The following is a 21,983-nucleotide window of genomic DNA, read 5'->3' as shown; positions in this document are numbered from 1 at the left end:
CCTGAGCACGCCGAAATACTCGGAGACAAGCGAAGCATGCTTGGGAAAACCCGAGCAACGAGTATACTCACTCATCACTACTCTCTAACATATTTTCCTGGAATAAGTTTATTAATGGTAAAAACACAGTGAATAATCCAAGGCTCTGATTTATCAAAAAATGTGAAATTCTCATATAAAACTGCCAGTAAACACATTACGTGCAGAACAAAGGTGGAGTAAAGGCACACACCTCTTAATAAATTTGGCGCATCATACTTCAGCGCACTATACATCAAGGCTGGCATGCAAAACACCAGTCTTGAAGAATCAGGGTCTATCTATGAATATGGCCTTAGACCTTCCTTGTAGGTGTTTATTGGTCATCAGTATTTATAAACCAAAGCTACTGTGATCATCTATAGTGAACCGAGATGCATTCACCCCAGCTTCTCCGGTGCAATAATAGGAGGAAAGCAACTAGTGCTGCACCTAGTGCTGACCTCACAGACCCAAGGGTTGTCAATAGTGATGAGCGAATATACTTGTTACTTGAGATTTCCTGAGCACGCTCGGGTGACCTCCGAGTATTTTTTAGTGCTCGGAGATTTAGTTTTCCTATGATTTACATCTGTTAGCCAGCTTGATTACATGTGGGGATTCCCTAGCAACCAGGCAACCCCCACATGTACTTATGCTGGCTAGTAGCTGTAAACCATTCAGCTGAAACAACGAAAACGAAATCTCCGAGCACTAAAAAATACCCGGAGGTCACCCGAGCGTGCTCGGGAAATCTCGAGTAACAAATATATTCGCTCATCACTAGTTGTCAATCAAAGAAGAAGAGCGTAATAACAGACACGACTTGTTATGGCCAATGTCATAAGGGCATGTTTGGAAAGCTGTTTCTTTCCCTGGTTTTACTCAATAAAATTATGATTCCATGTTCCAATTAAGATAAATTTCAATATAAATTCTGTACCCTTAGCTTTTTATTTATTTAAAGTGAACCTGAGATCTGCTCAATCCATGGGTAGCATGTATCACATACTGACTGTATTAGTTCAGCCAGGTATATCCGACCTGGAAACACTGCAGTGTTTCAGAGAGAAACATACTTTTAGAAGCCGCTGGGGATCTAGCCTTATGGGTGAGTAGTCGAAAGGGCGATCATCAGGGACCAGCCTGTCCAACTAGCCTCCCATGCGTGTTGGTGCCTGATCTGCTTTGAAAGTATGTTTTTCAGTATTTCAGAGTCAAACATATATGGCTGAAATCATACCGCCAGTGGATCAGGCAACATGTATCAGATGTCAGGTTCTCTTTAACGTTGCAGCAATTTGCCTAGTTATTCAGATAACTAATTCACATAATTCTTATTCCTAGAGTCACCATCTTAAAGGGAATCTACCAGTGGGTTTTTTGCTATTTAATCTGAGGGCAGCATGAGGTAGGGCCTGAGACACAGATTTCAGTGATGTGTCACTTATTAGGCTCTGTAGTTTTGTTTCAGTACAATAAAAGTTTTATCAGCAGGAGATTAACATTACAGGACTACAGCTCTCCCTGTATCCTAGTCCAACTCCACCTCCACCACTAATTAGCAGCTTACTGTCAATAGACAATGAATTTAAATTTAAAAAACTGACAGAGGATCCTGCTGTGATTATAAAGAGCGGAGTGCTCAGTCAGAAGGCTAATGAATATAAATTTCAAAAAACTGACCGTCACATCCAAATATAATCACAGCAGGACTCTACCCCTCCACGGAGATATAGATTTCAGTCTAAGAGAGGATTCACATTTAGTTCCCATACAGATGAAGACTTTATTCTAAGAGAGGATTGGCATTAAGTTAGGTTCTGGAAACGAGAAACGCCTTAAGGTGGCTTCCAGGTACACATGAATTGGCCAATTTATGTGCTAAGCATTCTCAATTTTTCATATTTCTAGTGCAGTAATGCAATTTAATTTTCATATTTCATATTTGCATGCTATGGCGCTACAGAGTGTTGCTTTATTTATTTGATTGTCAATAGACAATGTACACAGAACGGTGTGGTGTAGGCGGGGTTTGCTTTCTGAGCTTTCCTACATCTATTGTGTCATAACTGATACATCATTGGAATCAGGGTCTCTTTTCCTGCATTATGCTGCTCTCAGATGAGGGAGCAAAAACTTACTGACAGATTCCCCTTAGTAGGTAGTTGATTAGGGGTTGTTTAACGCCAAAAGTCAGGAGGTGTAAACCTGCGCACAGTGTCCTGTTATTTGTTTTCCCCAGTCTAAGTATCATAAACTGACTATTTTTAAATCTAACCTCATTAATGTCTTCTCCCATCAGAATGAGTCGCTTGCTCAGTACGGAAGACCAAAAACTGATGGTGAGCTGAAAATCACTACTGCTGAAAAGAAATCAAAACTAGACAGGTATATGATCCTCTCAACATCTCATGCAGGTCATTGATCATAACATGCTATCACATGCTGTAACATATAAAATATTACATCATGCTTTGAAATTATCAGTATTCCAGTATTTTTGTATTCCCATTAATGTAGGACATTCACAGTGTGACAGGCATGAGGGGAGCAAGCCAATGGCAATCACCTCTGATGGCGGCTTATCTTCTTGTTAATACAAGGATAGGACAGTTAAAATTCACCTGTTTAATCCCTTTCCGACATCGGGTGTAATAGTACGCCAATGTCGGACTCCCTCCCTTTGATGTGGGCTCCGGCACTGAGCCCACACCTTTTCCGGCACATGTCAGCTGTTTTCAACAGCTGACATGTGCCTCTAAAAGCCGTGGGTGGAATTGTGATCCACTCGCAGCTGTTAACTAGTTAAATGCGACTATCAATCTCTGACAGCGGCATGTAAGGCGCTTCCGGCAAGTGCACCGGAAAACCCGCCCATCGGTCACCCCGTTCACGTGATCGCGGGTCACCGATGGGTTTGCATGACAACCAGAGGTCTCCAGACTTCTATTGATGTCACTGTCGGTGACCTGGTGGTCGGCGCTCATAGGAAGTGAGCGTTTCTGCTACATACAGGCGATCTGCTCATTGCTGTATGTAGCAGAACAGATTGGATTATGGCAGCTTCTAGTCTCCCATGAAGACTATTGAAGCATGCCAAAGGTAATAAAAAATGTTTTTAAAAATATAAAAAAAATATAAAAGTTCAAATCACTCACTCTTTTCAAAGGACATCGGTGTGTGAAAATCGGACAGCACCCGCATGGTCCGTGTGGCATCTGAGTTTTTGTTGCACCCATAGGCTTGCATTGGCGAGTCTCAACCGAGTCTCAGTGACAATCGCAGCATGCTGCGATTTTACACGCACGTCGAATACGCCTGGGAAATAATGCTGATATGAGATGCCCCATAGATTAACACTGGGCTGAGTGCTTTGTGATGTTTTATTGCAGAGCACTCGTCCATATTCTACAGTAGTGTGATCCCGGCCTAAGTGTTTTTATTTTAACTGGGCCAAACATTCAGATCGAAAAGGGGTTATGATAGCAGTGGACAACTCCCTTAAGATATTTAAGTATTTTTTATGCACAGGTTTAGTGTATATTGAAGTATAGAGAAAACTAAAGGCTGAACAGATGAAAAAAAAATGATCTTGGTTAACCCTATAGCCTAAATCATACAGGTCATGTAAGTCATGTTGTTCACTTATGCTTGTATCTTACCATGCAGCGTGCATTCTATGTGCTTTTCAGATATGCTTTTCTTCTGGACCAGGCATTGCTTATCTGTAAAAGAAAGGGAGATTCATATGACCTCAAAGAATTCATTAAGCTTCAAAATTATCAAATCCGTGATGATTCATGTGGAGAAAAAGATAATAAAAAGGTACAAAATAATCAATAATGTTCCCCAATAAATTAAGGTTTACTGAGCTAAAAGTGCAAACAATGTAAAGAGCTGCTGGGTGAGAAAAATAGAACATGATATTCTTGTGATTTTACGTATAATTTCTAAAAGTTAATGAACTGTTTGTTCACCAAGAGCACGTGCTTTGTTTTACCAGTCATATTGTGCTGACAGACGCCATTAAAAAGGAACCTGTCAGATCCCCCATGGCCTCCAACCCTGCAGCATTATTTAAATCCACGTTTTAAAAAAGTATTCATAAGTTCCGTTTTCTTATGCTAATTAGGTTTTGGCTAGTCCATGGGGTGTTAGTTTTCCCAGACTAGACATCCCTCTCCGCATGTTATTGCACACCTAAGGACATAATAAGATGATCTGTAAAAGCCGACATCATCGCCAGCTCCCTGAAAATCTTGCGCATGCACGTGGCTCCATTCATCAACGTCATAAAGCCCCATAAGCTGGGTGTACACTTCTGGCTTCAGTGGCACAGTGCACATGACTGAAAATGCAGAAGATGTACGTGAGCTGTTTTCTACGCTTTCCGTTATGCACAATGCACCTTTGAAGCCAAGAAGTATACCTTGCTTCAGAGGTGCAGTGGCATGTCTGAAGAAAGCCGCGTGCATTTGCTAGGTTTGCAGAGCATTGGCGATGACGCCGGCTCCTGCAAATCATGTTATCATGCCCATAGGGAATGATAACATGCAAAGAGGTGTGGAAATCGCAGGAAAACAGGATACAGTGATGAGCAGGAGGCAGTTAAAGGGTTTATTACAAGGGATACTCCACACAGGGTGAGTATTATTGATAAAGGGGGGCAGGTAAAAGCAAAACGCATAAAACAGGGGTAACTAAACAGTTGGCTAAACAACAGGCAAACTTATCAGTGTGAAGTTTTCAGGGCGGTGAAGGCTCATACTCCCACGGTGGCGCCCCAGAAAGCGCGTGAAGTCCCTGGCTTGGTCTTGAAGGAAACCGAGGCACTGTCTCTTGAAGGAAACGGTGTGTCCGGGTACTCTTGAGCGAGGTCCTGCGGGGACGGAGCAACGTATGGGTCGTGACTAGTGTTGAGCATTCCGATACTGAAATATCGGGTATCGACCGATATTCGCTGTATCAGAGTTTCAATACTGAGTTCCAATACTTTTAGAATATCGAATACCGGAATTGGAAGTTCCCATAATGCATTGAGCCAGTTTGATTTTATTCAGCCAATGAGAATCCTAAGAAGTGTGGGCACATCCTGTTAGGCATGTTAGGCATGTTAACTAATGGCATGGCTGTGATTGGCTGCTGAAATGATGTCATGATGCACTATAAAAGCTGCTGCCGCCATTTTGGGTTCACTCTGCTGTGAATTTACTTAGGGACAGGACGCTGCTGTTCTGACTCTGAGGGACAGTTTGAGCTAGCGATTTGCTTTATTGTGCTTTACCCAGGCTACTTTAGCAACCATTGTGTGAGAAGCTTTCTTTTGCCTTGCAGCGCTGTTCACGGCTGTCTGCGAGGTCTCTGTGTGTGAGTGCAGCTCACGCTGTAGTGTGTTCTGCAGCCACCTCTGGTTGTAGTCTGCTCAGCGTGCGTCACTGCTTCATACATTGTCCTTTTTTGAATCAGTGCTGCTCATTTTTCCTGATTTCTCCTATTAGTGTGGTTTCATCCGTATCCAGCTAGATTGCTTGCAAACACTATATAGGAGTAGACAGAGGAGCCTTTCTGCAGCCTTGCAGCGCTAGTGCACAGTTCTCTGCACTGTTCACGGCTGTCTGCGAGGTCTGTGTGTGAGTGCAGCTCATGCTGTAGTGTGTTCTGCAGCCACCTCCGGTTGTAGTCCGCTCAGCGTGCATCCACTCTATTTCTAGTATTTACCCTGGGCTCCAACACCGCCAGTTGCTGCTCAGAAGTGCCGTCTGCACAGTCAACACTTGCTCCTGTGTTATTGGGGTTCAGTAACGTCAGCTGATCCCCTGCTGTATGTCCAGCAATTTCTCCTGCTCTGTCCACATTCACACTACTACTGATTTTAAACTTGCTCCAATTAGGCCTCTGCCTCCACTCTGTTTCTAGTATTTACCCTGGGCTCCAGCACCGCCAGCTGTTTCCCAGCAGTGTCTTTGGCATGGGTACTCCCTCCTGCCAAGCCTGGTTCCAGCACGCCAGCTGTTTCCGGGTAGTGTCAACGTCACTTTGCCTCCAATACGTTGTCCTGTCGTGTTGCGGTCGGGTTAGCCGACTCTATGGTGCCTGCAGTTTAGGTGCTTCCCATAAGGGCTGCGGGACCTTGCAATGAAGGCTGGTCCCGTAGTGCCAATAGGACAAGCACCCCCTGTAGGACTGTGGGTTTCGGTAACTCCGGCCGGCTCGCAGCCTTGCAACTTTTTTTTTCATGTTTACCTTCTGCTGCCTATCTGAGTTCCAGTACCATTAGCTGGTTCTTTGGAAGTCAATCTTGAATATGTCCCCCTTGGTTCCAGTTACATCAGCTGGTTCCAGGCAGTGCCTTTGGATTAGGTGCCTCCTTCTCGGTATCCGAGTTCCACCAACGTCTGCTGGTCATTGCTAGTGCTTTCTGGCACAGGTACCTCCTGCTTAGTAACCGGTTCCAGTACCATCAGCTGGTCCTCAGTAGTTCCATTGGCTCTTGTACCTTATGCTACCCATCCGGGTTCCAGTACCGTCAGCTGGTTCTTGGCAGTTCCTCAGCCTTCTTGTACTTTCTGCTACATTTCCAAGTTCAAGCTTTTTGAAATGGTTTTTGGTAATCACTCTGGATCTCCCTGATGATGACCCTAAAGACGATGACCCTGAAGACCACCCCGAAGAAGACGATGACCCCGAAGACGACGACCCTGAAGACAACGACCCTGAAGTCCACCCCGAAGAAGACGACGACCCCGAAGACGACAACCCTGAAGACGACGACCTTGAAGACCACCCCAAAGAAGACGACCCCGAAGATGATGACCCTGAAGACGACGACCCTGAAGACCACCCCAAAGAAGACCAAGAAGATGACCCTGAAGAAGATGACAAAGAACAAGAAGACAACCACCAAGATACAGAAGAACAAGAGACAGAAGACCAAGAAGCAGAAGAACAAGAAGCTGCAGAACAAAAAGCAGAAGAACATTAAGCATAAGACTAAAAATCAGAGCAAAAGATATTATCTAAATTATAAGCAGAAGAAGACTAAGCAGTGTATGGGGGTGAGTCCGTTCCTCCTCATGGTGCCCCTGGAAAATACCTGCTGCTGCAGCCCAAACTGAGCACGGACAAATCCTGTTGTAAATCTTTCGTGACAGGCAGAACAGAAGGTGTAATCTTCAAACTTTTATAGATAACAACTACAAGAATGCCTGTCACATATAAGAATATGATGAAGAAGAAGAATATGAAGAAGTAGAATATGGAGAAGAATAATAGTTGAATGAGAATCTGAAGAATGTAAAAAAAAGAATAATAGGAAGAAGGTGAAGAAGAAGATGAATAAGGTGAAGAAGAAGTTGATGAAAAAGATGCTGCTGCTGAGGATGATGAAGGAGAAAGTGTGGGAGAAGTAAAAAAGAAGGTGAAGAGCATGGAAGTAGTGAAACATAAACATCTGACAAAATCTAAAAAAGCTTAACATAGTCAATATCTTTGTAACTCCGAACGTCTTAAAAAATTTTTTAATTCCTGCTATTCCATTTGATTGGGCTAAACCTCTATGCCTTTAATGTCTCCTCCACCTCCCCCAATACATTCTACATTATTCTTAGTTGTTTTCCTTCATGTAGAATTAACCTACATGGAAAGAAAGGGTTTATTTTCATTCCGATATTTGTGTCCCATTGACTTGCATTGGTTTCCGGTATCGGAATCGGCGATATCCGAAATTTTTTGGGTATCGGTCCGATCCAATCCGATCCGATATTTCCCGATATCGGAAGGTATCGCTCAACACTAGTCGTGACACAGTCTCTGTTAACACCAGAGTGCTGCAGAGTTCAGTGGCGTAGGCAGGATGTACGACAGATGACTCCGGCTGATCGTCCGGTTCACCAGTGGGCCGTGCGCCCGCGTTAGACTGAGGAGCGGCACGTGCAGTCAATTCAGTGCTACATCTAGGTGAAGGCACACAGTCAATTCTCTCACGGTCAGCAGGGGAGCAAGGTAGTGTACGGCAGTGAGGAGTGGTGATGTGACGTCGCCTCACGGAGCGAGAGTTAACTGTCTCCTGTTGCGTACTCTGCCTTCCCACCGAGTCTCCCCTTTTTCCGCGCACAGCATCTTTTATGTCAGTCACGCCCTCTTCAGACAGGTGCAAAGGTCCGTCCAGGTCTAAATGCTTTCCCCCCTGCAACAATGGTGACAGTCCCGATGGTTCCGGGACCGGCAGAAGTGAGGCACCACCGCTCCAGTCCATCTTCCTACAGAGGGATGACTAATCAAGGGAAACATACACCTCATCGACTAGTCAAAGGCCTAACTAGCATAAGAAAAACGGAGCTTATAAATTCCCTGGTTAGGCAGGGAAAGTAATGTGCTTGAACAGTCATCCATCAGATAAGCCTTGTTTCATTATGAGCTCTCACTGTCCAGTTGCCTTTACCATCCATACCATGCAGTCATCCATTTTCCTTCTCTTATCTTTCAGTGGTCGCACATGTTCTATCTGATTGATTCTCGCGGATCTCACGGATATGAGCTTTACTTCAAGACTCGGGAACTGAAGAAGAAGTGGATGGAACAGTTTGAAATGGCTCTGTGAGTGACTGAAATATATATTTCTAAATTACTCAGGACAAACATGATTACATTGTTATATATACAATGCCTTGAAAAAGTATTCATACCCATGAACGATTCCACATTTTTTTTTCACATTACACTCACAAACTTAAATGTTTTTAATTTGGGTTTTATCTGATTTACCAACCCAAAGTAGCAAGCATTTCTTAAGTTGAAAGGAAATTATATATTTTTTTCGAATTATTTTAAAAATATAAATCTGAAATTTGTGACATGCATTTGTATACAGCCCCATTGAGTCAATACTTTGTAGGACCACATTTCACTGCAATTACTGTTTCAAGTCTTTTCAGATATGCATCTGACAGCTTTGAAAATCTAGAGGCTGAAATTTTTGTCAATTCCTTTTTGCAACCTAGCTCTAGCCCAGTGGGATTGGATAGAAAGCATCTGTGAGCAGCAATTTTCAAGTCTTCCCACAGATTCTCAGTGGGATGTAGGCCTGAACTTTGACTGGGCCATTCAAACACATGAATATGAATTGATCTAAACCATTCCATTGTAGCTCTGGCAGTATGTTTAGGGTTGTTGTCCTGCTGCAAAGTGAACCTACACCCCAGTCTCAAGTATTTTGCATCCTCTAACAGGTTTTCATCAAGGACTGTCCTGTATTCAGCTGCATCTTCCTATCTAACCAGCTTTCCTGTCACTGCCGAAGAAAAGCATCTCCACAGCATGACGCTGTCACCACCATGTTTGATGGTGGGGAAGTTGTTTTCAGTGTGATGTGCAGTGCGAGTTTTCGACCACACATAGCCTTTTGCATTTAGCCAAAAAGAAATGTCATTCTTCTTGCCATTCTTCAATAAAGGACAGATTTGTGGAGTATACAACTAAGACCGGTGTCACACTACCGTACAATACGGCCGAGTGCTATGAGATAAAACATTGCATAGCCCAGTGTTACTCTATGGGCCAGCTCACATCTGCGATTATTTTCTCATGCTAAATCGGCATGCGAGAACAATCACAAGCATGCTGCGATTGGCACTGAGACACAGGTGGATTCAATTTACCAAGTAGGTGACTTCTGGATGCAATTGGTCACTCAAGATGATATTTAGGGGTATCAGATTACAGTGGGCTTCATACAAATGCACTTCACAATTTTCTGCTCTAGATTTTTTTAAAAAATTAGAAAACCATGCACACTTCACAAATACTTGCCACATTGTGTTGGTATTTTACATAAAGTCCCTAAAAAATAAATTTTAATTTGTGGGTGTAAAGTGCAAAAATGTGGAAAAGTTCATGGAGTGTGAATATTTTTTCAAGGCACTGTATATACATATTCGAAATTATCTAAGGGTACAAAATCCAAGTATGCATACTACATTCCCAACAAGATAAATGCAGGATTGCACCACATCAAAATTTTAAAATATGCTATGTCTACAGTTTCAGTAATCAAAACCCATTAAATACTTTAGAATCATATACATACGCTTTTCAACACTAAAATCCCAACACCAAGAAGGAAAAGTCATCTAATTATGTAAACCAGAGGATTAAAAGACGCTAATTATATACAAATGATGAAAAAATGTAAACAAAATTTTTGATACATCTTGAGTATGAGCACCACGTGCAGATATACATGCATTTACAAGCCTTGGCATGTTATCAATGAGGTTATTAGTGGTTGTCTGAGGGAATGCTTTGCCATGCTGAAAGTGTAACACCTCAGGTAACCGGTTGTTACAGTGGTATTGCCTTCCTCCAGGGGAGGGTGATGCCATGCTTGGAAGCAGGGAAGAATTCCTTTAACAGGTAACCAGTACATGCAACACCATTCTGACTCCAGGCCAGAAGGGGGAGGTCGAGACCTTGATTCAGGGGAACTTCCCTATATACTCCGTCTGGTGGAGGAGTTAGTGGTTCAGTCTGTCAGATGGACAGAGGAGAGAGGAAGCAGACATAGAGAGTCTGAGTGAGGAACTCTGGGGCCGTGCAGATGAGTGGTTCTCAAAAAAGTAAAATTTGGGCGTGAAACCCTATCCAGCCTACTGACCGCCACCGGTGCTCGGAACTCCGTCAGGACTAGGCATGATCCACAGCATACAAAGAGTAAATGTTCCAGCTCCTTAAAAAAAATTTCTTTATTGTCCAATAGTTAAATAATACTATGATATTTTAACTATTGGACAATGAAGAAAAACATTTTTAAGGAGCTGGAACATTTACTCTTAGTATGCAGATGAGTGGTTCTGCAGCTCCTGGAAGGAGAGGGAAACAGAGCAGTCTGTAGGAGACTGAAAGGGGAAGAGAGGCACAGGAGAAGTAAAGAGCTGGAGGGAATCGGTGACTGAGCTTCCTCAACGCTGAAGCGCAGAATACCGGTAGCCAGAAGACCGAGGTTGTGGGAGTAACTGTATGCCCCACAGCAGAAACCGTCAGACAGGAGATCGCAGTTTGCCTGCCCACCTTTAACACCCAAAGGCACAGCAGCACATTGAGCCCGGAGTCATACTGAGAGACCCCTGTAAAAAGGCTTGCACTGCCTGCCATGCGGGTAGTGTCCTACTTCAAGGGACAGAGAGAAAGTGAGGACTTTGTGTGAGGCCTAAGGCAGCAAGGGACTACAACACAGCACAGAAGGGAAGGCTCCCAACCCCACCTGGTCAGAGGGATTCCTAAGTCGCTTCCAAGCTGGCCAGACCACACCAGCACCTGTGATCCGTACCCTGGACTGTGGCTGCCTTACACCAGTAAAAGGTAAAGAGACTGCAACCTTGTGTCCTCTAGTTCTTTCTGGCACTACACCATCTTTATCTACTACACCGGGAGCCCTGGGGACCCAGCTTCACCGGTGGGAAGCCATACCATCCCTGCTGCCATAACATCATCCCAGTGGACCCCTTTAAGCAGTGTCGGGCATTCCTGACCGAATACCACAGGTGGCGTCACGAACAAACTTTATAAACTTTATTTCTCATTTACTTCAACCTCTTTTATTGGATGCCCAGGGCCACAGACCTGGTCACTGCCACCGTGTCACATCCCTTTAAGAACCGGCCCGGTACCGAGTACCCAAAGGCCCTAGTGGGGCGCTCCAAATGCACTTCAGATTGGAAAAATGGTATGTAGTTATCCATTTTCCTCATTTGAGTATCATTAATGTGTCTATCGATCTCGTGATTTCCATAATGACTTTTCCATCTTGGTGTTGCAATATCAATATTTAGGAGTGATATCTTACCCATGTAATAATAAAGCCGTAGGCATATTTTATAACTTGATATGACATTTATGCTATTGGGTTTCTTCATTGTCATACATAGTAAATGTTTCACTTCAATAATTCTCATACATGTTCTCCACTTTAGAATGCATGCACTGCACAATATACACAAATTTTATGTTCATTAATTTACCAAAGAGATACTTTAAAATTCAAAATGTGAAATTCTGCATTGCAGATCTAATATTTACCCTGAAGATGCTCATGCAAATGGACATGATTTCCAAATGTACTCCTTTGAGAACACAGCTACATGCAGATCCTGCCAAATGCTGCTAAGGTATGAATCTTGTGAAAAGTCTCATAGGAAATAGTTTGTTATTTTGACACATCATTCACTAGTGTAATCTTGTATACGTATATTTGGCACCATAGGGGCATGTTCTTTCAGGGATACAGATGTGTCAACTGCCGAGCTCCAGCTCATAAGGAATGCTTGGGAAGAGTGCCATGCTGTGGGAGACAAGGTGAGAGCTAATTCTAGAGTATGAAGACCCCTAACCCAATAATGGGAAAATAAACTGAGATTTTAGGTGTTTAGCAGGGAATAATAAAGCGCCAATAGAAGATTATTGCTATAGTAAATTGTACACTGACTACTGTACATCCACACGCACAGAAGCGATATAGCGAGATTTTTTTGTGCTAAAAAACAAAGTTCCTGCTAAATGGAGTTGTATTGGTGGAAACCACAAGGGCTTCTGCAAGCTCCATTCAGATTAGTAAAATCGTCACCGAACATTCTGCTCCAAAATCCGCAGTATGAGTATGCATTCTTTGAGAACCAGGGTCATATAATGCTACAGCACTAGAGTCGATATTGATCATGTTATGAAGATTCAATGTGATATGTAATAGTTGTAATTTCATAGCAGTGTCAAATACCGGTACTTTTCTTTTGCCTGTTAATTCCTAGTTCAGTAAACTTTAGTGTAGTTATTGCCCCAAACCCCCAGTAATCTATGAAACTGGCCATATAGGAAGCAATGTTATGTCTAATTGAAAGAGGATTCAAATGCTACAATCAATGGGTTATCATCAAACTAGCAAATAATTATCAATGGCTTATCAATCATTCCACGTATTTTCAGATCCTTTTTACTGATAGGAAATGGAAAAAAAATCAAACTTATAAGCTGAGGCTGAAGACCCAGCCTGACCTATTCCTGTGCACCCACGTTCACAGTCTTTACCTGTCTGCTGAGAATAATCTGATGTTTTCAGGCTGTTTATACTCACTGACAGGAAGTGCAGATCTAGAAAATGGTGAGGAACTAAAACACAAAGTGTATTAGGAAGGTTTCCATTATACAAACTTGTCTCGACGCCATGATTATTTTTTATGGAAAAATAGAAATTCCTTTTGGACTAAAATTGACTTTGTCCATTTTCATCTATCTGGAAGTATCACTATAAAAATCGGTGTGAATATTTTTCTGCCCAGTGATGACAGAAGTATTCTAGGAGTGATACCTTTATTGGCTAACCAGAAAATAATATGTTTGCAAGCTTTCAGAGCACAGTGGCTCCTTCTTCAGGCAGATTACAAACACGGTACCACAATACAATTTGTTATTGTACATCACTATAAAATGAAAAATGTCATCAGATGGTTCAGGATGTTATGTCAAGACATAGATTATACAGATAACTGGAATGTTGAGATATAAAGATATAATGTATATTTCTTACATATTTGTTGGAAAGTGATTTGATGGCACAATTGTCACAAATTCATGGTCTGATGACCTTTCTATAACATATTACTATACTGTGATTTTTTTTTCCAGATGGTGCTGGCGCTGCCCTAAAAAAGGTAAAATGTATAGAATAGGATAAAACAGACAATCCATTTCATGCCCTGTTTTTGTATTGTTCCTAAATATTGGGCTGGTTTTATAGAAAATGGGCAACTACAGTACTTTGAGTATTTAAAGGGAACCTGTCACGTGAAAAAATGCTATTTACCTGCCGATATGCGGTTATCTGCAGGTTAATAGTGTTCTGAACCTAAGGCAGAATACACAGGCAAAATAGTGAAATACAATTTAAGAACAGTAGACCAACAATTGTAAGGTGAAGTCAACTGTATTGGAAATGGTTCCATGGCAAGGCCTCATTCACATGTCAGTATTTTGCATTACTATTTGTATGCCAAAGCCGGGAGTGAAAGTTACAGAGAATAACTATAATTGAAAGATTGACACCTGTTCTGTGTTTTCCTGGATTTGACATACAAATATTCATGAAATACTGATGCAAAAATACTGACATGTGAATGAGGTCTAACAGGTCTGGTGTATCATGACTGTGGTAAAAAAAAAATTGTGAGCAAGTGAGAAAAGAGTAGGAAGAAAGAAGTGTAGTAAAGCAAATGTTGAATAGTTATAGTATAGTGTTATACTATTATTTTGCTTGTTTTATTTAGCTCCATTATACTACACTAAGAATAGTCAGGATTGTCAATTCTTACACTTTATAATGTCATTTTTAGCAGAAAGCTGGTCGTGGGCCACCAAGTAAAAGAGCAGAAACAGGTATGTGCTTTCTATAGACAAGCAGAATTTATGCAAATGTCGGAAAATGGGGCAGAAGCACCTTGGGAAGTGCTTTTAAAAGATCCCTGTTGGGATGAACAGATAACTGAACCTAAATTCCACACCTTAATCTAAGTGATGACTTGTCTATAAATGTATGTCTATACAGGTCTTACGAAGATGGAGACTTGTCACAACTATGTGGGAATTCCTCCACCTCCTATTGCTTTTGGCCCACCCCTACAAATGCAAAAGGGGGACGTCATAGAACTGACAAAAGCTGAAGCTGAGCAGAACTGGTGGGAGGTAAATGGTCTTATATTATCCTGAAGTATGGAGTTTCTGCGTACCGTATTTTATTACATAGCCAATAGCCATACGTGCCTAAGCTGTCCAGTGCAAGGCGTACATGTGTCATTCTACATTTACCATTCTACAGAAAATGCTCCCTGACCATATGGTATTACTGCTGGGTGTACAACACATGTGCTACGTACAGTTAGGTCCATATATATTTGGACAGAGACAACATTTTTCTAATTTTGGTTATAGATATTACCACAATGAATTTTAAACAAAACAATTCAGATGCAGTTGAAGTTCAGACTTTCAGCTTTCATTTGAGGGTATCCACATTAAAATTGGATGAAGGGTTTAGGAGTTTCAGCTCCTTAACATGTGCCACCCTGTTTTTAAAGGGACCAAAAGTAATTGGACAATTGACTCCAAGGCTATTTCATGGACAGGTGTGGGAAATCCCTTCATTATGTCATTCTCAATTAAGAAGATAAAAAGCCTGGAGTTGATTTGAGGTGTGGTGCTTGCATTTGGAAGGTTTTGCTGTGAAGTAAACATGCGGTCAAAGGAGCTCTCCATGCAGGTGAAACAAGCCATCCTTAAGCTGCGAAAACAGAAAAAACCCATCCGAGAAATTGCTACAATATTAGGAGTGGCAAAATCTACAGTTTGGTACATCCTGAGAAAGAAAGAAAGCACTGGTGAACTCATCAATGCAAAAAGACCTGGGCGCCCACGGAAGACAACAGTGGTGGGTGATCGCAGAATAATCTCCATGGTGAAGAGAAACCCCTTCACAACAGCCAACCAAGTGAACAACACTCTCCAGGAGGTCGGCGTATCAATATCCAAATCTACCATAAAAAGAAGACTGCATGAAAGTAACTACAGAGGGTTCACTGCACGGTGCAAGCCACTCATAAGAATCAAGAATAAAAAGGCCAGACTGGACTTTGCTATAAAACATCTAAAAAAGCCAGCACAGTTCTGGAAAAACATTTTTTGGACAGATGAAACCAAGATCAACCTCTACCAGAATGATGGAAATAGAAAAGTATGGCGAAGGCGTGGTACAGCTCATGATCCAAAGCATACCACATCATCTGTAAAACACGGCGGAGGCAGTGTGATGGCTTGGGCATGCATGGCTGCCAGTGGCACTGGGTCACTAGTGTTTATTGATGATTGACACAGGACAGAAGCAGCCGAATGAATTCTGAGGTATTCAGAGCCATACTGTGTGCTCAGATCCAGCCAAATGCAGCCAAACTGATTGGTCGTCGTTTCATACTACAGATGGACAATGACCCAAAACATAAAGCCAAAGCAACCCAGGAGTTTATTAAAGCAAAGAAGTGGAATATTCTTGAATGGCCAAGTCAGCCACCTGATCTCAACCCAATTGAGAATGTATTTCACTTGTTAAAGACTAAACTTCAGACAGAAAGGCCCGCAAACAAACATCAACTGAAAACCACTGCAGTGAAGGCCTGGCAGAGCATCAAAAAGGAGGAAACACAGCGTCTGGTGATGTCCACGAGTTCAAGACTTCAGGCAGTCATTGCCAACAAAGGGTTTTCAACCAAGTACTAAAAATTAACATTTTATTTAAAATCATTGAATCTGTCCAATTACTTTTGGTCCCTTTAAAAACAGGGTGGCACATGTTAAGGAGCTGAAACTCCTAAACCCTTCATCCAATTTTAATGTGGATTGTTGTGAAATTGGATTCTGGGCTCCCCCGGTGGCCACTTGTGGAATTTAACTTGTGTGCATCATCCCCTCTGTTCACCTGCTCCTATCAGGATGTGGGAGTCGCTATATAACCTTGCTCCTCTGTCAGTTTCATGCCGGTCAACAATGTAATCAGTAGCCTTTCTGTGCATGTTCCTGCTACTAGACAACTCCCAGCTAAGTTGGACTTTTGTCCTTGTGTGTTTTTGCATTTTGTTCCTGTTCACAGCTGCTGTTTCGTTACTGTGTCTGGAAAGCTCTTGTGAGCGGAAATTGCCACTCTGGTGTTATGAGTTAATGCTAGAGTCTTAAAGTAATTTCTGGATGGTGTTTTGATAGGGTTTTCTGCTGACCATGAAAGTGCCCTTTCTGTCTTCATGCTATCTAGTAAGCGGACCTCGATTTTGCTAAACCTATTTTCATACTACGTTTGTCATTTCATCTTAAATCACCGCCAATATATGTGGGGGCCTCTGTCTGCCTTTTGGGAAAATTTCTCTAGAGGTGAGCCAGGACTGTCTTTTCCTCTGCTAGGATTAGGTAGTTCTCCGGCTGGCGCTGGGCATCTAGGGATAAAAAAACGTAGGCATGCTACCCGGCCACTTCTAGTTGTGCGGCAGGTTTAGTTCATGGTCAGTATAGTTTCCATCTTCCAAGAGCTAGTTCTCATATATGCTGGGCTATGTTCTCTCGCCATTGAGAATCATGACAGTTTGACCGGCCCAAAAAAGGGTTAAATTACTGGCTGAGAAAGGAGAGAAAAAAGAAGTCTGCTACAATTTTTTTTTTTTTTTTTCCCTCTAGTTCTGAGTGTGCTCTTAATTGAATCACTTGCTAGTCTGCCTATACTGCAGCTTTCCTCTCTTCCTCTCCTTCTAATCCTTGAATGGCTCTGTGTTCACCTGTTTCAAATGGATCTTCAGAGTGTAGCTACAGGTTTGAATAATCTCGCCACAAAGGTACAAAATTTGCAAGATTTTGTTGTTTATGCACCTATGTCTGAGCCTAGAATTCCTTTGCCTGAATTCTTCTCGGGGAATAGATCTCACTTTCAAAATTTTAAAAATAATTGCAAATTGTTTTTGTCCCTGAAGTCTCGCTCTGCCGGAGACCCTGCACAGCAGGTCAGGATTGTAATTTCCTTGCTCCGGGGCGACCCTCAAGACTGGGCTTTTGCATTGGCACCAGGGGATCCTGCGTTGCTCAATGTGGATGCGTTTTTTCTGGCCTTGGGGTTGCTTTATGAGGAACCTCATTTAGAGCTTCAGGCGGAGAAGGCCTTGATGTCCTTGTCTCAGGGGCAAGATGAAGCTGAAATATACTGCCAAAAATTCCGCAAATGGTCTGTGCTTACTCAGTGGAATGAGTGCGCCCTGGCGGCGATTTTCAGAGAAGGTCTCTCTGATGCCATTAAGGATGTTATGGTGGGGTTCCCTGTGCCTGCGAGTCTGAATGAGTCCATGACGATGGCTATTCAGATCGATAGGCGTCTGCGGGAGCGCAAACCTGTGCACCATTTGGCGGTGTCTACTGAGAAAACGCCAGAAAATATGCAATGTGATAGAATTCTGTCCAGAAGCGAGCGGCAGAATTTTAGACGAAAAAATGGGTTGTGCTTCTATTGTGGTGATTCAACTCATGTTATATCAGCATGCTTTAAGCGTACTAAGAAGCCTGACAAGTCTGTTTCAATTAGCACTTTACAGTCTAAGTTTATTCTATCTGTGACCCTGATTTGTTCTTTGTCATCTATTACCGCGGACGCCTATGTCGACTCTGGCGCTGCTTTGAGTCTTATGGATTGGTCCTTTGCCAAACGCTGTGGGTATGATTTGGAGCCATTGGAGGCTCCGATACCTCTGAAAGGGATTGACTCCACCCCATTGGCTAGTAATAAACTACAATACTGGACACAAGTGACTATGCGTGTTAATCCGGATCACCAGGAGGTTATTCGCTTTCTGGTGCTGTATAATCTACATGATGTTTTGGTGCTGGGATTGCCATGGCTGCAATCTCATAACCCAGTCCTCGACTGGAGAGCTATGTCTGTGTTAAGCTGGGGATGTAAAGGAACTCATGGGGACGTACCTTTGGTTTCCATTTCATCATCTATTCCCTCTGAGATTCCTGAATTCTTGTCTGACTTTCGTGACGTTTTTGAAGAACCCAAGGTTGGTTCACTACCTCCGCACCGGGAGTGCGATTGTGCCATAGACTTGATCCCGGGTAGTAAATACCCTAAGGGTCGTTTATTTAATCTGTCTGTGCCTGAACACGCTGCTATGCGAGAATATATAAAGGAGTCCTTGGAAAAGGGACATATTCGTCCTTCGTCATCTCCCTTAGGAGCCGGTTTTTTCTTTGTGTCTAAGAAAGACGGCTCTTTGAGGCCGTGTATTGATTATCGACTTTTGAATAAAATCACGGTTAAATATCAATATCCGTTACCACTGCTTACTGATTTGTTTGCTCGTATAAAGGGGGCCAAGTGGTTCTCTAAGATTGATCTCCGTGGGGCGTATAATTTGGTGCGAATCAAGCAGGGGGATGAGTGGAAAACCGCATTTAATACGCCCGAGGGCCATTTTGAGTATTTGGTGATGCCTTTTGGTCTTTCAAATGCCCCTTCAGTCTTCCAGTCCTTTATGCATGACGTTTTCCGCGATTGTTTGGATAAATTTATGATTGTGTATCTGGATGATATTCTGATTTTTTCGGATGACTGGGACTCTCATGTCCAGCAGGTCAGGAGGGTTTTTCAGGTTTTGCGGTCTAATTCCTTGTGTGTGAAGGGTTCTAAGTGTGTTTTTGGGGTTCAGAAGATTTCCTTCTTGGGATACATTTTTTCCCCCTCTTCCATCGAGATGGATCCTGTCAAGGTTCAGGCTATTGGTGATTGGACGCAACCCTCTTCTCTTAAGAGTCTTCAGAAATTTTTGGGCTTTGCTAACTTTTATCGTCGATTTATTGCTGGTTTTTCTGATGTTGTAAAACCATTGACTGATTTGACTAAGAAGGGTGCTGATGTTGCCGATTGGTCCCCTGATGCTGTGGAGGCCTTTCGGGAGCTCAAGCGCCGCTTTTCTTCCGCCCCAGTGTTGCGTCAGCCTGATGTTGCTCTTCCTTTTCAGGTTGAGGTCGACGCTTCTGAAATCGGAGCTGGGGCGGTGTTGTCGCAGAGAAGTTCCGACTGCTCCGTGATGAGACCTTGTGCTTTTTTTTCCCGTAAATTTTCGCCCGCCGAGCGGAATTATGATATTGGGAATCGGGAGCTTTTGGCCATGAAGTGGGCTTTTGAGGAGTGGCGTCACTGGCTTGAGGGGGCCAGACATCAGGTGGTGGTATTGACTGACCACAAAAATTTAATTTACCTTGAGTCTGCCAGGTGCCTGAATCCTAGACAAGCGCGCTGGTCGTTGTTTTTCTCTCGGTTTAATTTTGTGGTGTCTTACCTACCGGGTTCTAAGAATGTTAAGGCGGATGCCCTTTCTAGGAGTTTTGAGCCTGACTCCCCTGGTAATTCTGAGCCCACAGGTATCCTTAAAGATGGAGTGATATTGTCTGCCGTTTCTCCAGACCTGCGGCGGGCCTTGCAGGAGTTTCAGGCGGATAGACCTGATCGTTGCCCACCTGGTAGACTGTTTGTTCCTGATGATTGGACCAGTAGAGTCATCTCTGAGGTTCATTCTTCTGCGTTGGCAGGTCATCCTGGAATCTTTGGTACCAGGGATTTGGTGGCAAGGTCCTTCTGGTGGCCTTCCCTGTCACGAGATGTGCGAGGCTTTGTGCAGTCTTGTGACGTTTGTGCTCGGGCCAAGCCTTGTTGTTCTCGGGCTAGTGGATTGTTGTTACCCTTGCCTATCCCGAAGAGGCCTTGGACACACATCTCGATGGATTTTATTTCGGATCTGCCTGTTTCTCAGAGGATGTCTGTCATCTGGGTGGTGTGTGACCGTTTCTCTAAGATGGTCCATCTGGTTCCCTTGCCTAAGTTGCCTTCTTCTTCCGAGTTGGTTCCTCTGTTTTTTCAAAATGTTGTTCGTTTGCATGGTATTCCGGAGAATATCGTTTCTGACAGAGGGACCTGTCATGATTCTCAATGGCGAGAGAACATAGCCCAGCATATATGAGAACTAGCTCTTGGAAGATGGAAACTATACTGACCATGAACTAAACCTGCCGCACAACTAGAAGTGGCCGGGTAGCATGCCTACGTTTTTTTTATCCCTAGATGCCCAGCGCCAGCCGGAGAACTACCTAATCCTAGCAGAGGAAAAGACAGTCCTGGCTCACCTCTAGAGAAATTTTCCCAAAAGGCAGACAGAGGCCCCACATATATTGGCGGTGATTTTAGATGAAATGACAAACGTAGTATGAAAATAGGTTTAGCAAAATCGAGGTCCGCTTACTAGATAGCATGAAGACAGAAAGGGCACTTTCATGGTCAGCAGAAAACCCTATCAAAACACCATCCAGAAATTACTTTAAGACTCTAGCATTAACTCATAACACCAGAGTGGCAATTTCCGCTCACAAGAGCTTTCCAGACACAGTAACGAAACAGCAGCTGTGAACAGGAACAAAATGCAAAAACACACAAGGACAAAAGTCCAACTTAGCTGGGAGTTGTCTAGTAGCAGGAACATGCACAGAAAGGCTACTGATTACATTGTTGACCGGCATGAAACTGACAGAGGAGCAAGGTTATATAGCGACTCCCACATCCTGATAGGAGCAGGTGAACAGAGGGGATGATGCACACAAGTTAAATTCCAAAAGTGGCCACCGGGGGAGCCCAGAATCCAATTTCACAACAGTACCCCCCCCTCAAGGAGGGGGCACCGAACCCTCACCAGAACCACCAGGGCGATCAGGATGAGCCCTATGAAAGGCACGGACAAGATCGGAGGCATGAACATCAGAGGCAGTGACCCAAGAATTATCCTCCTGACCGTATCCCTTCCATTTGACCAGATACTGGAGTTTCCGTCTGGAAACACGAGAGTCCAAGATCTTTTCCACAACGTACTCCAACTCACCCTCAACCAACACCGGAGCAGGAGGCTCAACGGAAGGCACAGCTGGTACCTCATACCTGCGCAACAATGACCGATGAAAAACATTATGAATCGAAAAGGATGCAGGGAGGTCCAAACGGAAGGACACAGGGTTAAGAATCTCCAATATCTTGTACGGGCCGATGAACCGAGGCTTAAACTTAGGAGAAGAAACCCTCATAGGGACAAAACGAGAAGACAACCACACCAAGTCCCCAACATAAAGCCGAGGACCAACACGACGACGGCGGTTGGCAAAAAGCTGAGTCTTCTCCTGGGACAACTTCAAATTGTCCACCACCTGCCCCCAAATCTGATGCAACCTCTCCACCACAGCATCCACTCCAGGACAATCCGAAGATTCCACTTGACCGGAGGAAAATCGAGGATGAAACCCCGAATTACAGAAAAACGGGGACACCAAGGTGGCAGAGCTGGCCCGATTATTGAGGG

At 43.3% G+C, this 21,983-nt stretch overlaps 1 protein-coding gene across 4 annotated transcripts in view; it reads left to right on the top strand.

Annotated features, from left to right (window-relative positions):
- VAV1 (vav guanine nucleotide exchange factor 1) overlaps window positions 1–21,983 on the top strand; it is a 157,587-nt gene that overhangs the window by 108,467 nt on the left and 27,137 nt on the right. For 3 of the 4 annotated variants that reach the window (XM_077295973.1, XM_077295971.1, XM_077295970.1), the window contains 8 exons: window positions 2,324–2,409; window positions 3,714–3,846; window positions 8,507–8,616; window positions 12,081–12,182; window positions 12,278–12,369; window positions 13,693–13,718; window positions 14,397–14,439; window positions 14,609–14,745. In XM_077295973.1, coding sequence (XP_077152088.1) covers window positions 2,324–2,409; window positions 3,714–3,846; window positions 8,507–8,616; window positions 12,081–12,182; window positions 12,278–12,369; window positions 13,693–13,718; window positions 14,397–14,439; window positions 14,609–14,745 — 729 coding nt within the window. The remainder of the gene's footprint in view (window positions 1–2,323; window positions 2,410–3,713; window positions 3,847–8,506; window positions 8,617–12,080; window positions 12,183–12,277; window positions 12,370–13,692; window positions 13,719–14,396; window positions 14,440–14,608; window positions 14,746–21,983) is intronic. The other variant, XM_077295972.1, reaches the window with a different exon arrangement.

The sequence above is a fragment of the Ranitomeya variabilis genome, chromosome 3 (genome assembly GCF_051348905.1).
Source record: "Ranitomeya variabilis isolate aRanVar5 chromosome 3, aRanVar5.hap1, whole genome shotgun sequence".
NCBI lineage: Eukaryota > Metazoa > Chordata > Amphibia > Anura > Dendrobatidae > Ranitomeya > Ranitomeya variabilis.
This window is presented reverse-complemented; position numbering and strand designations above follow the sequence as displayed.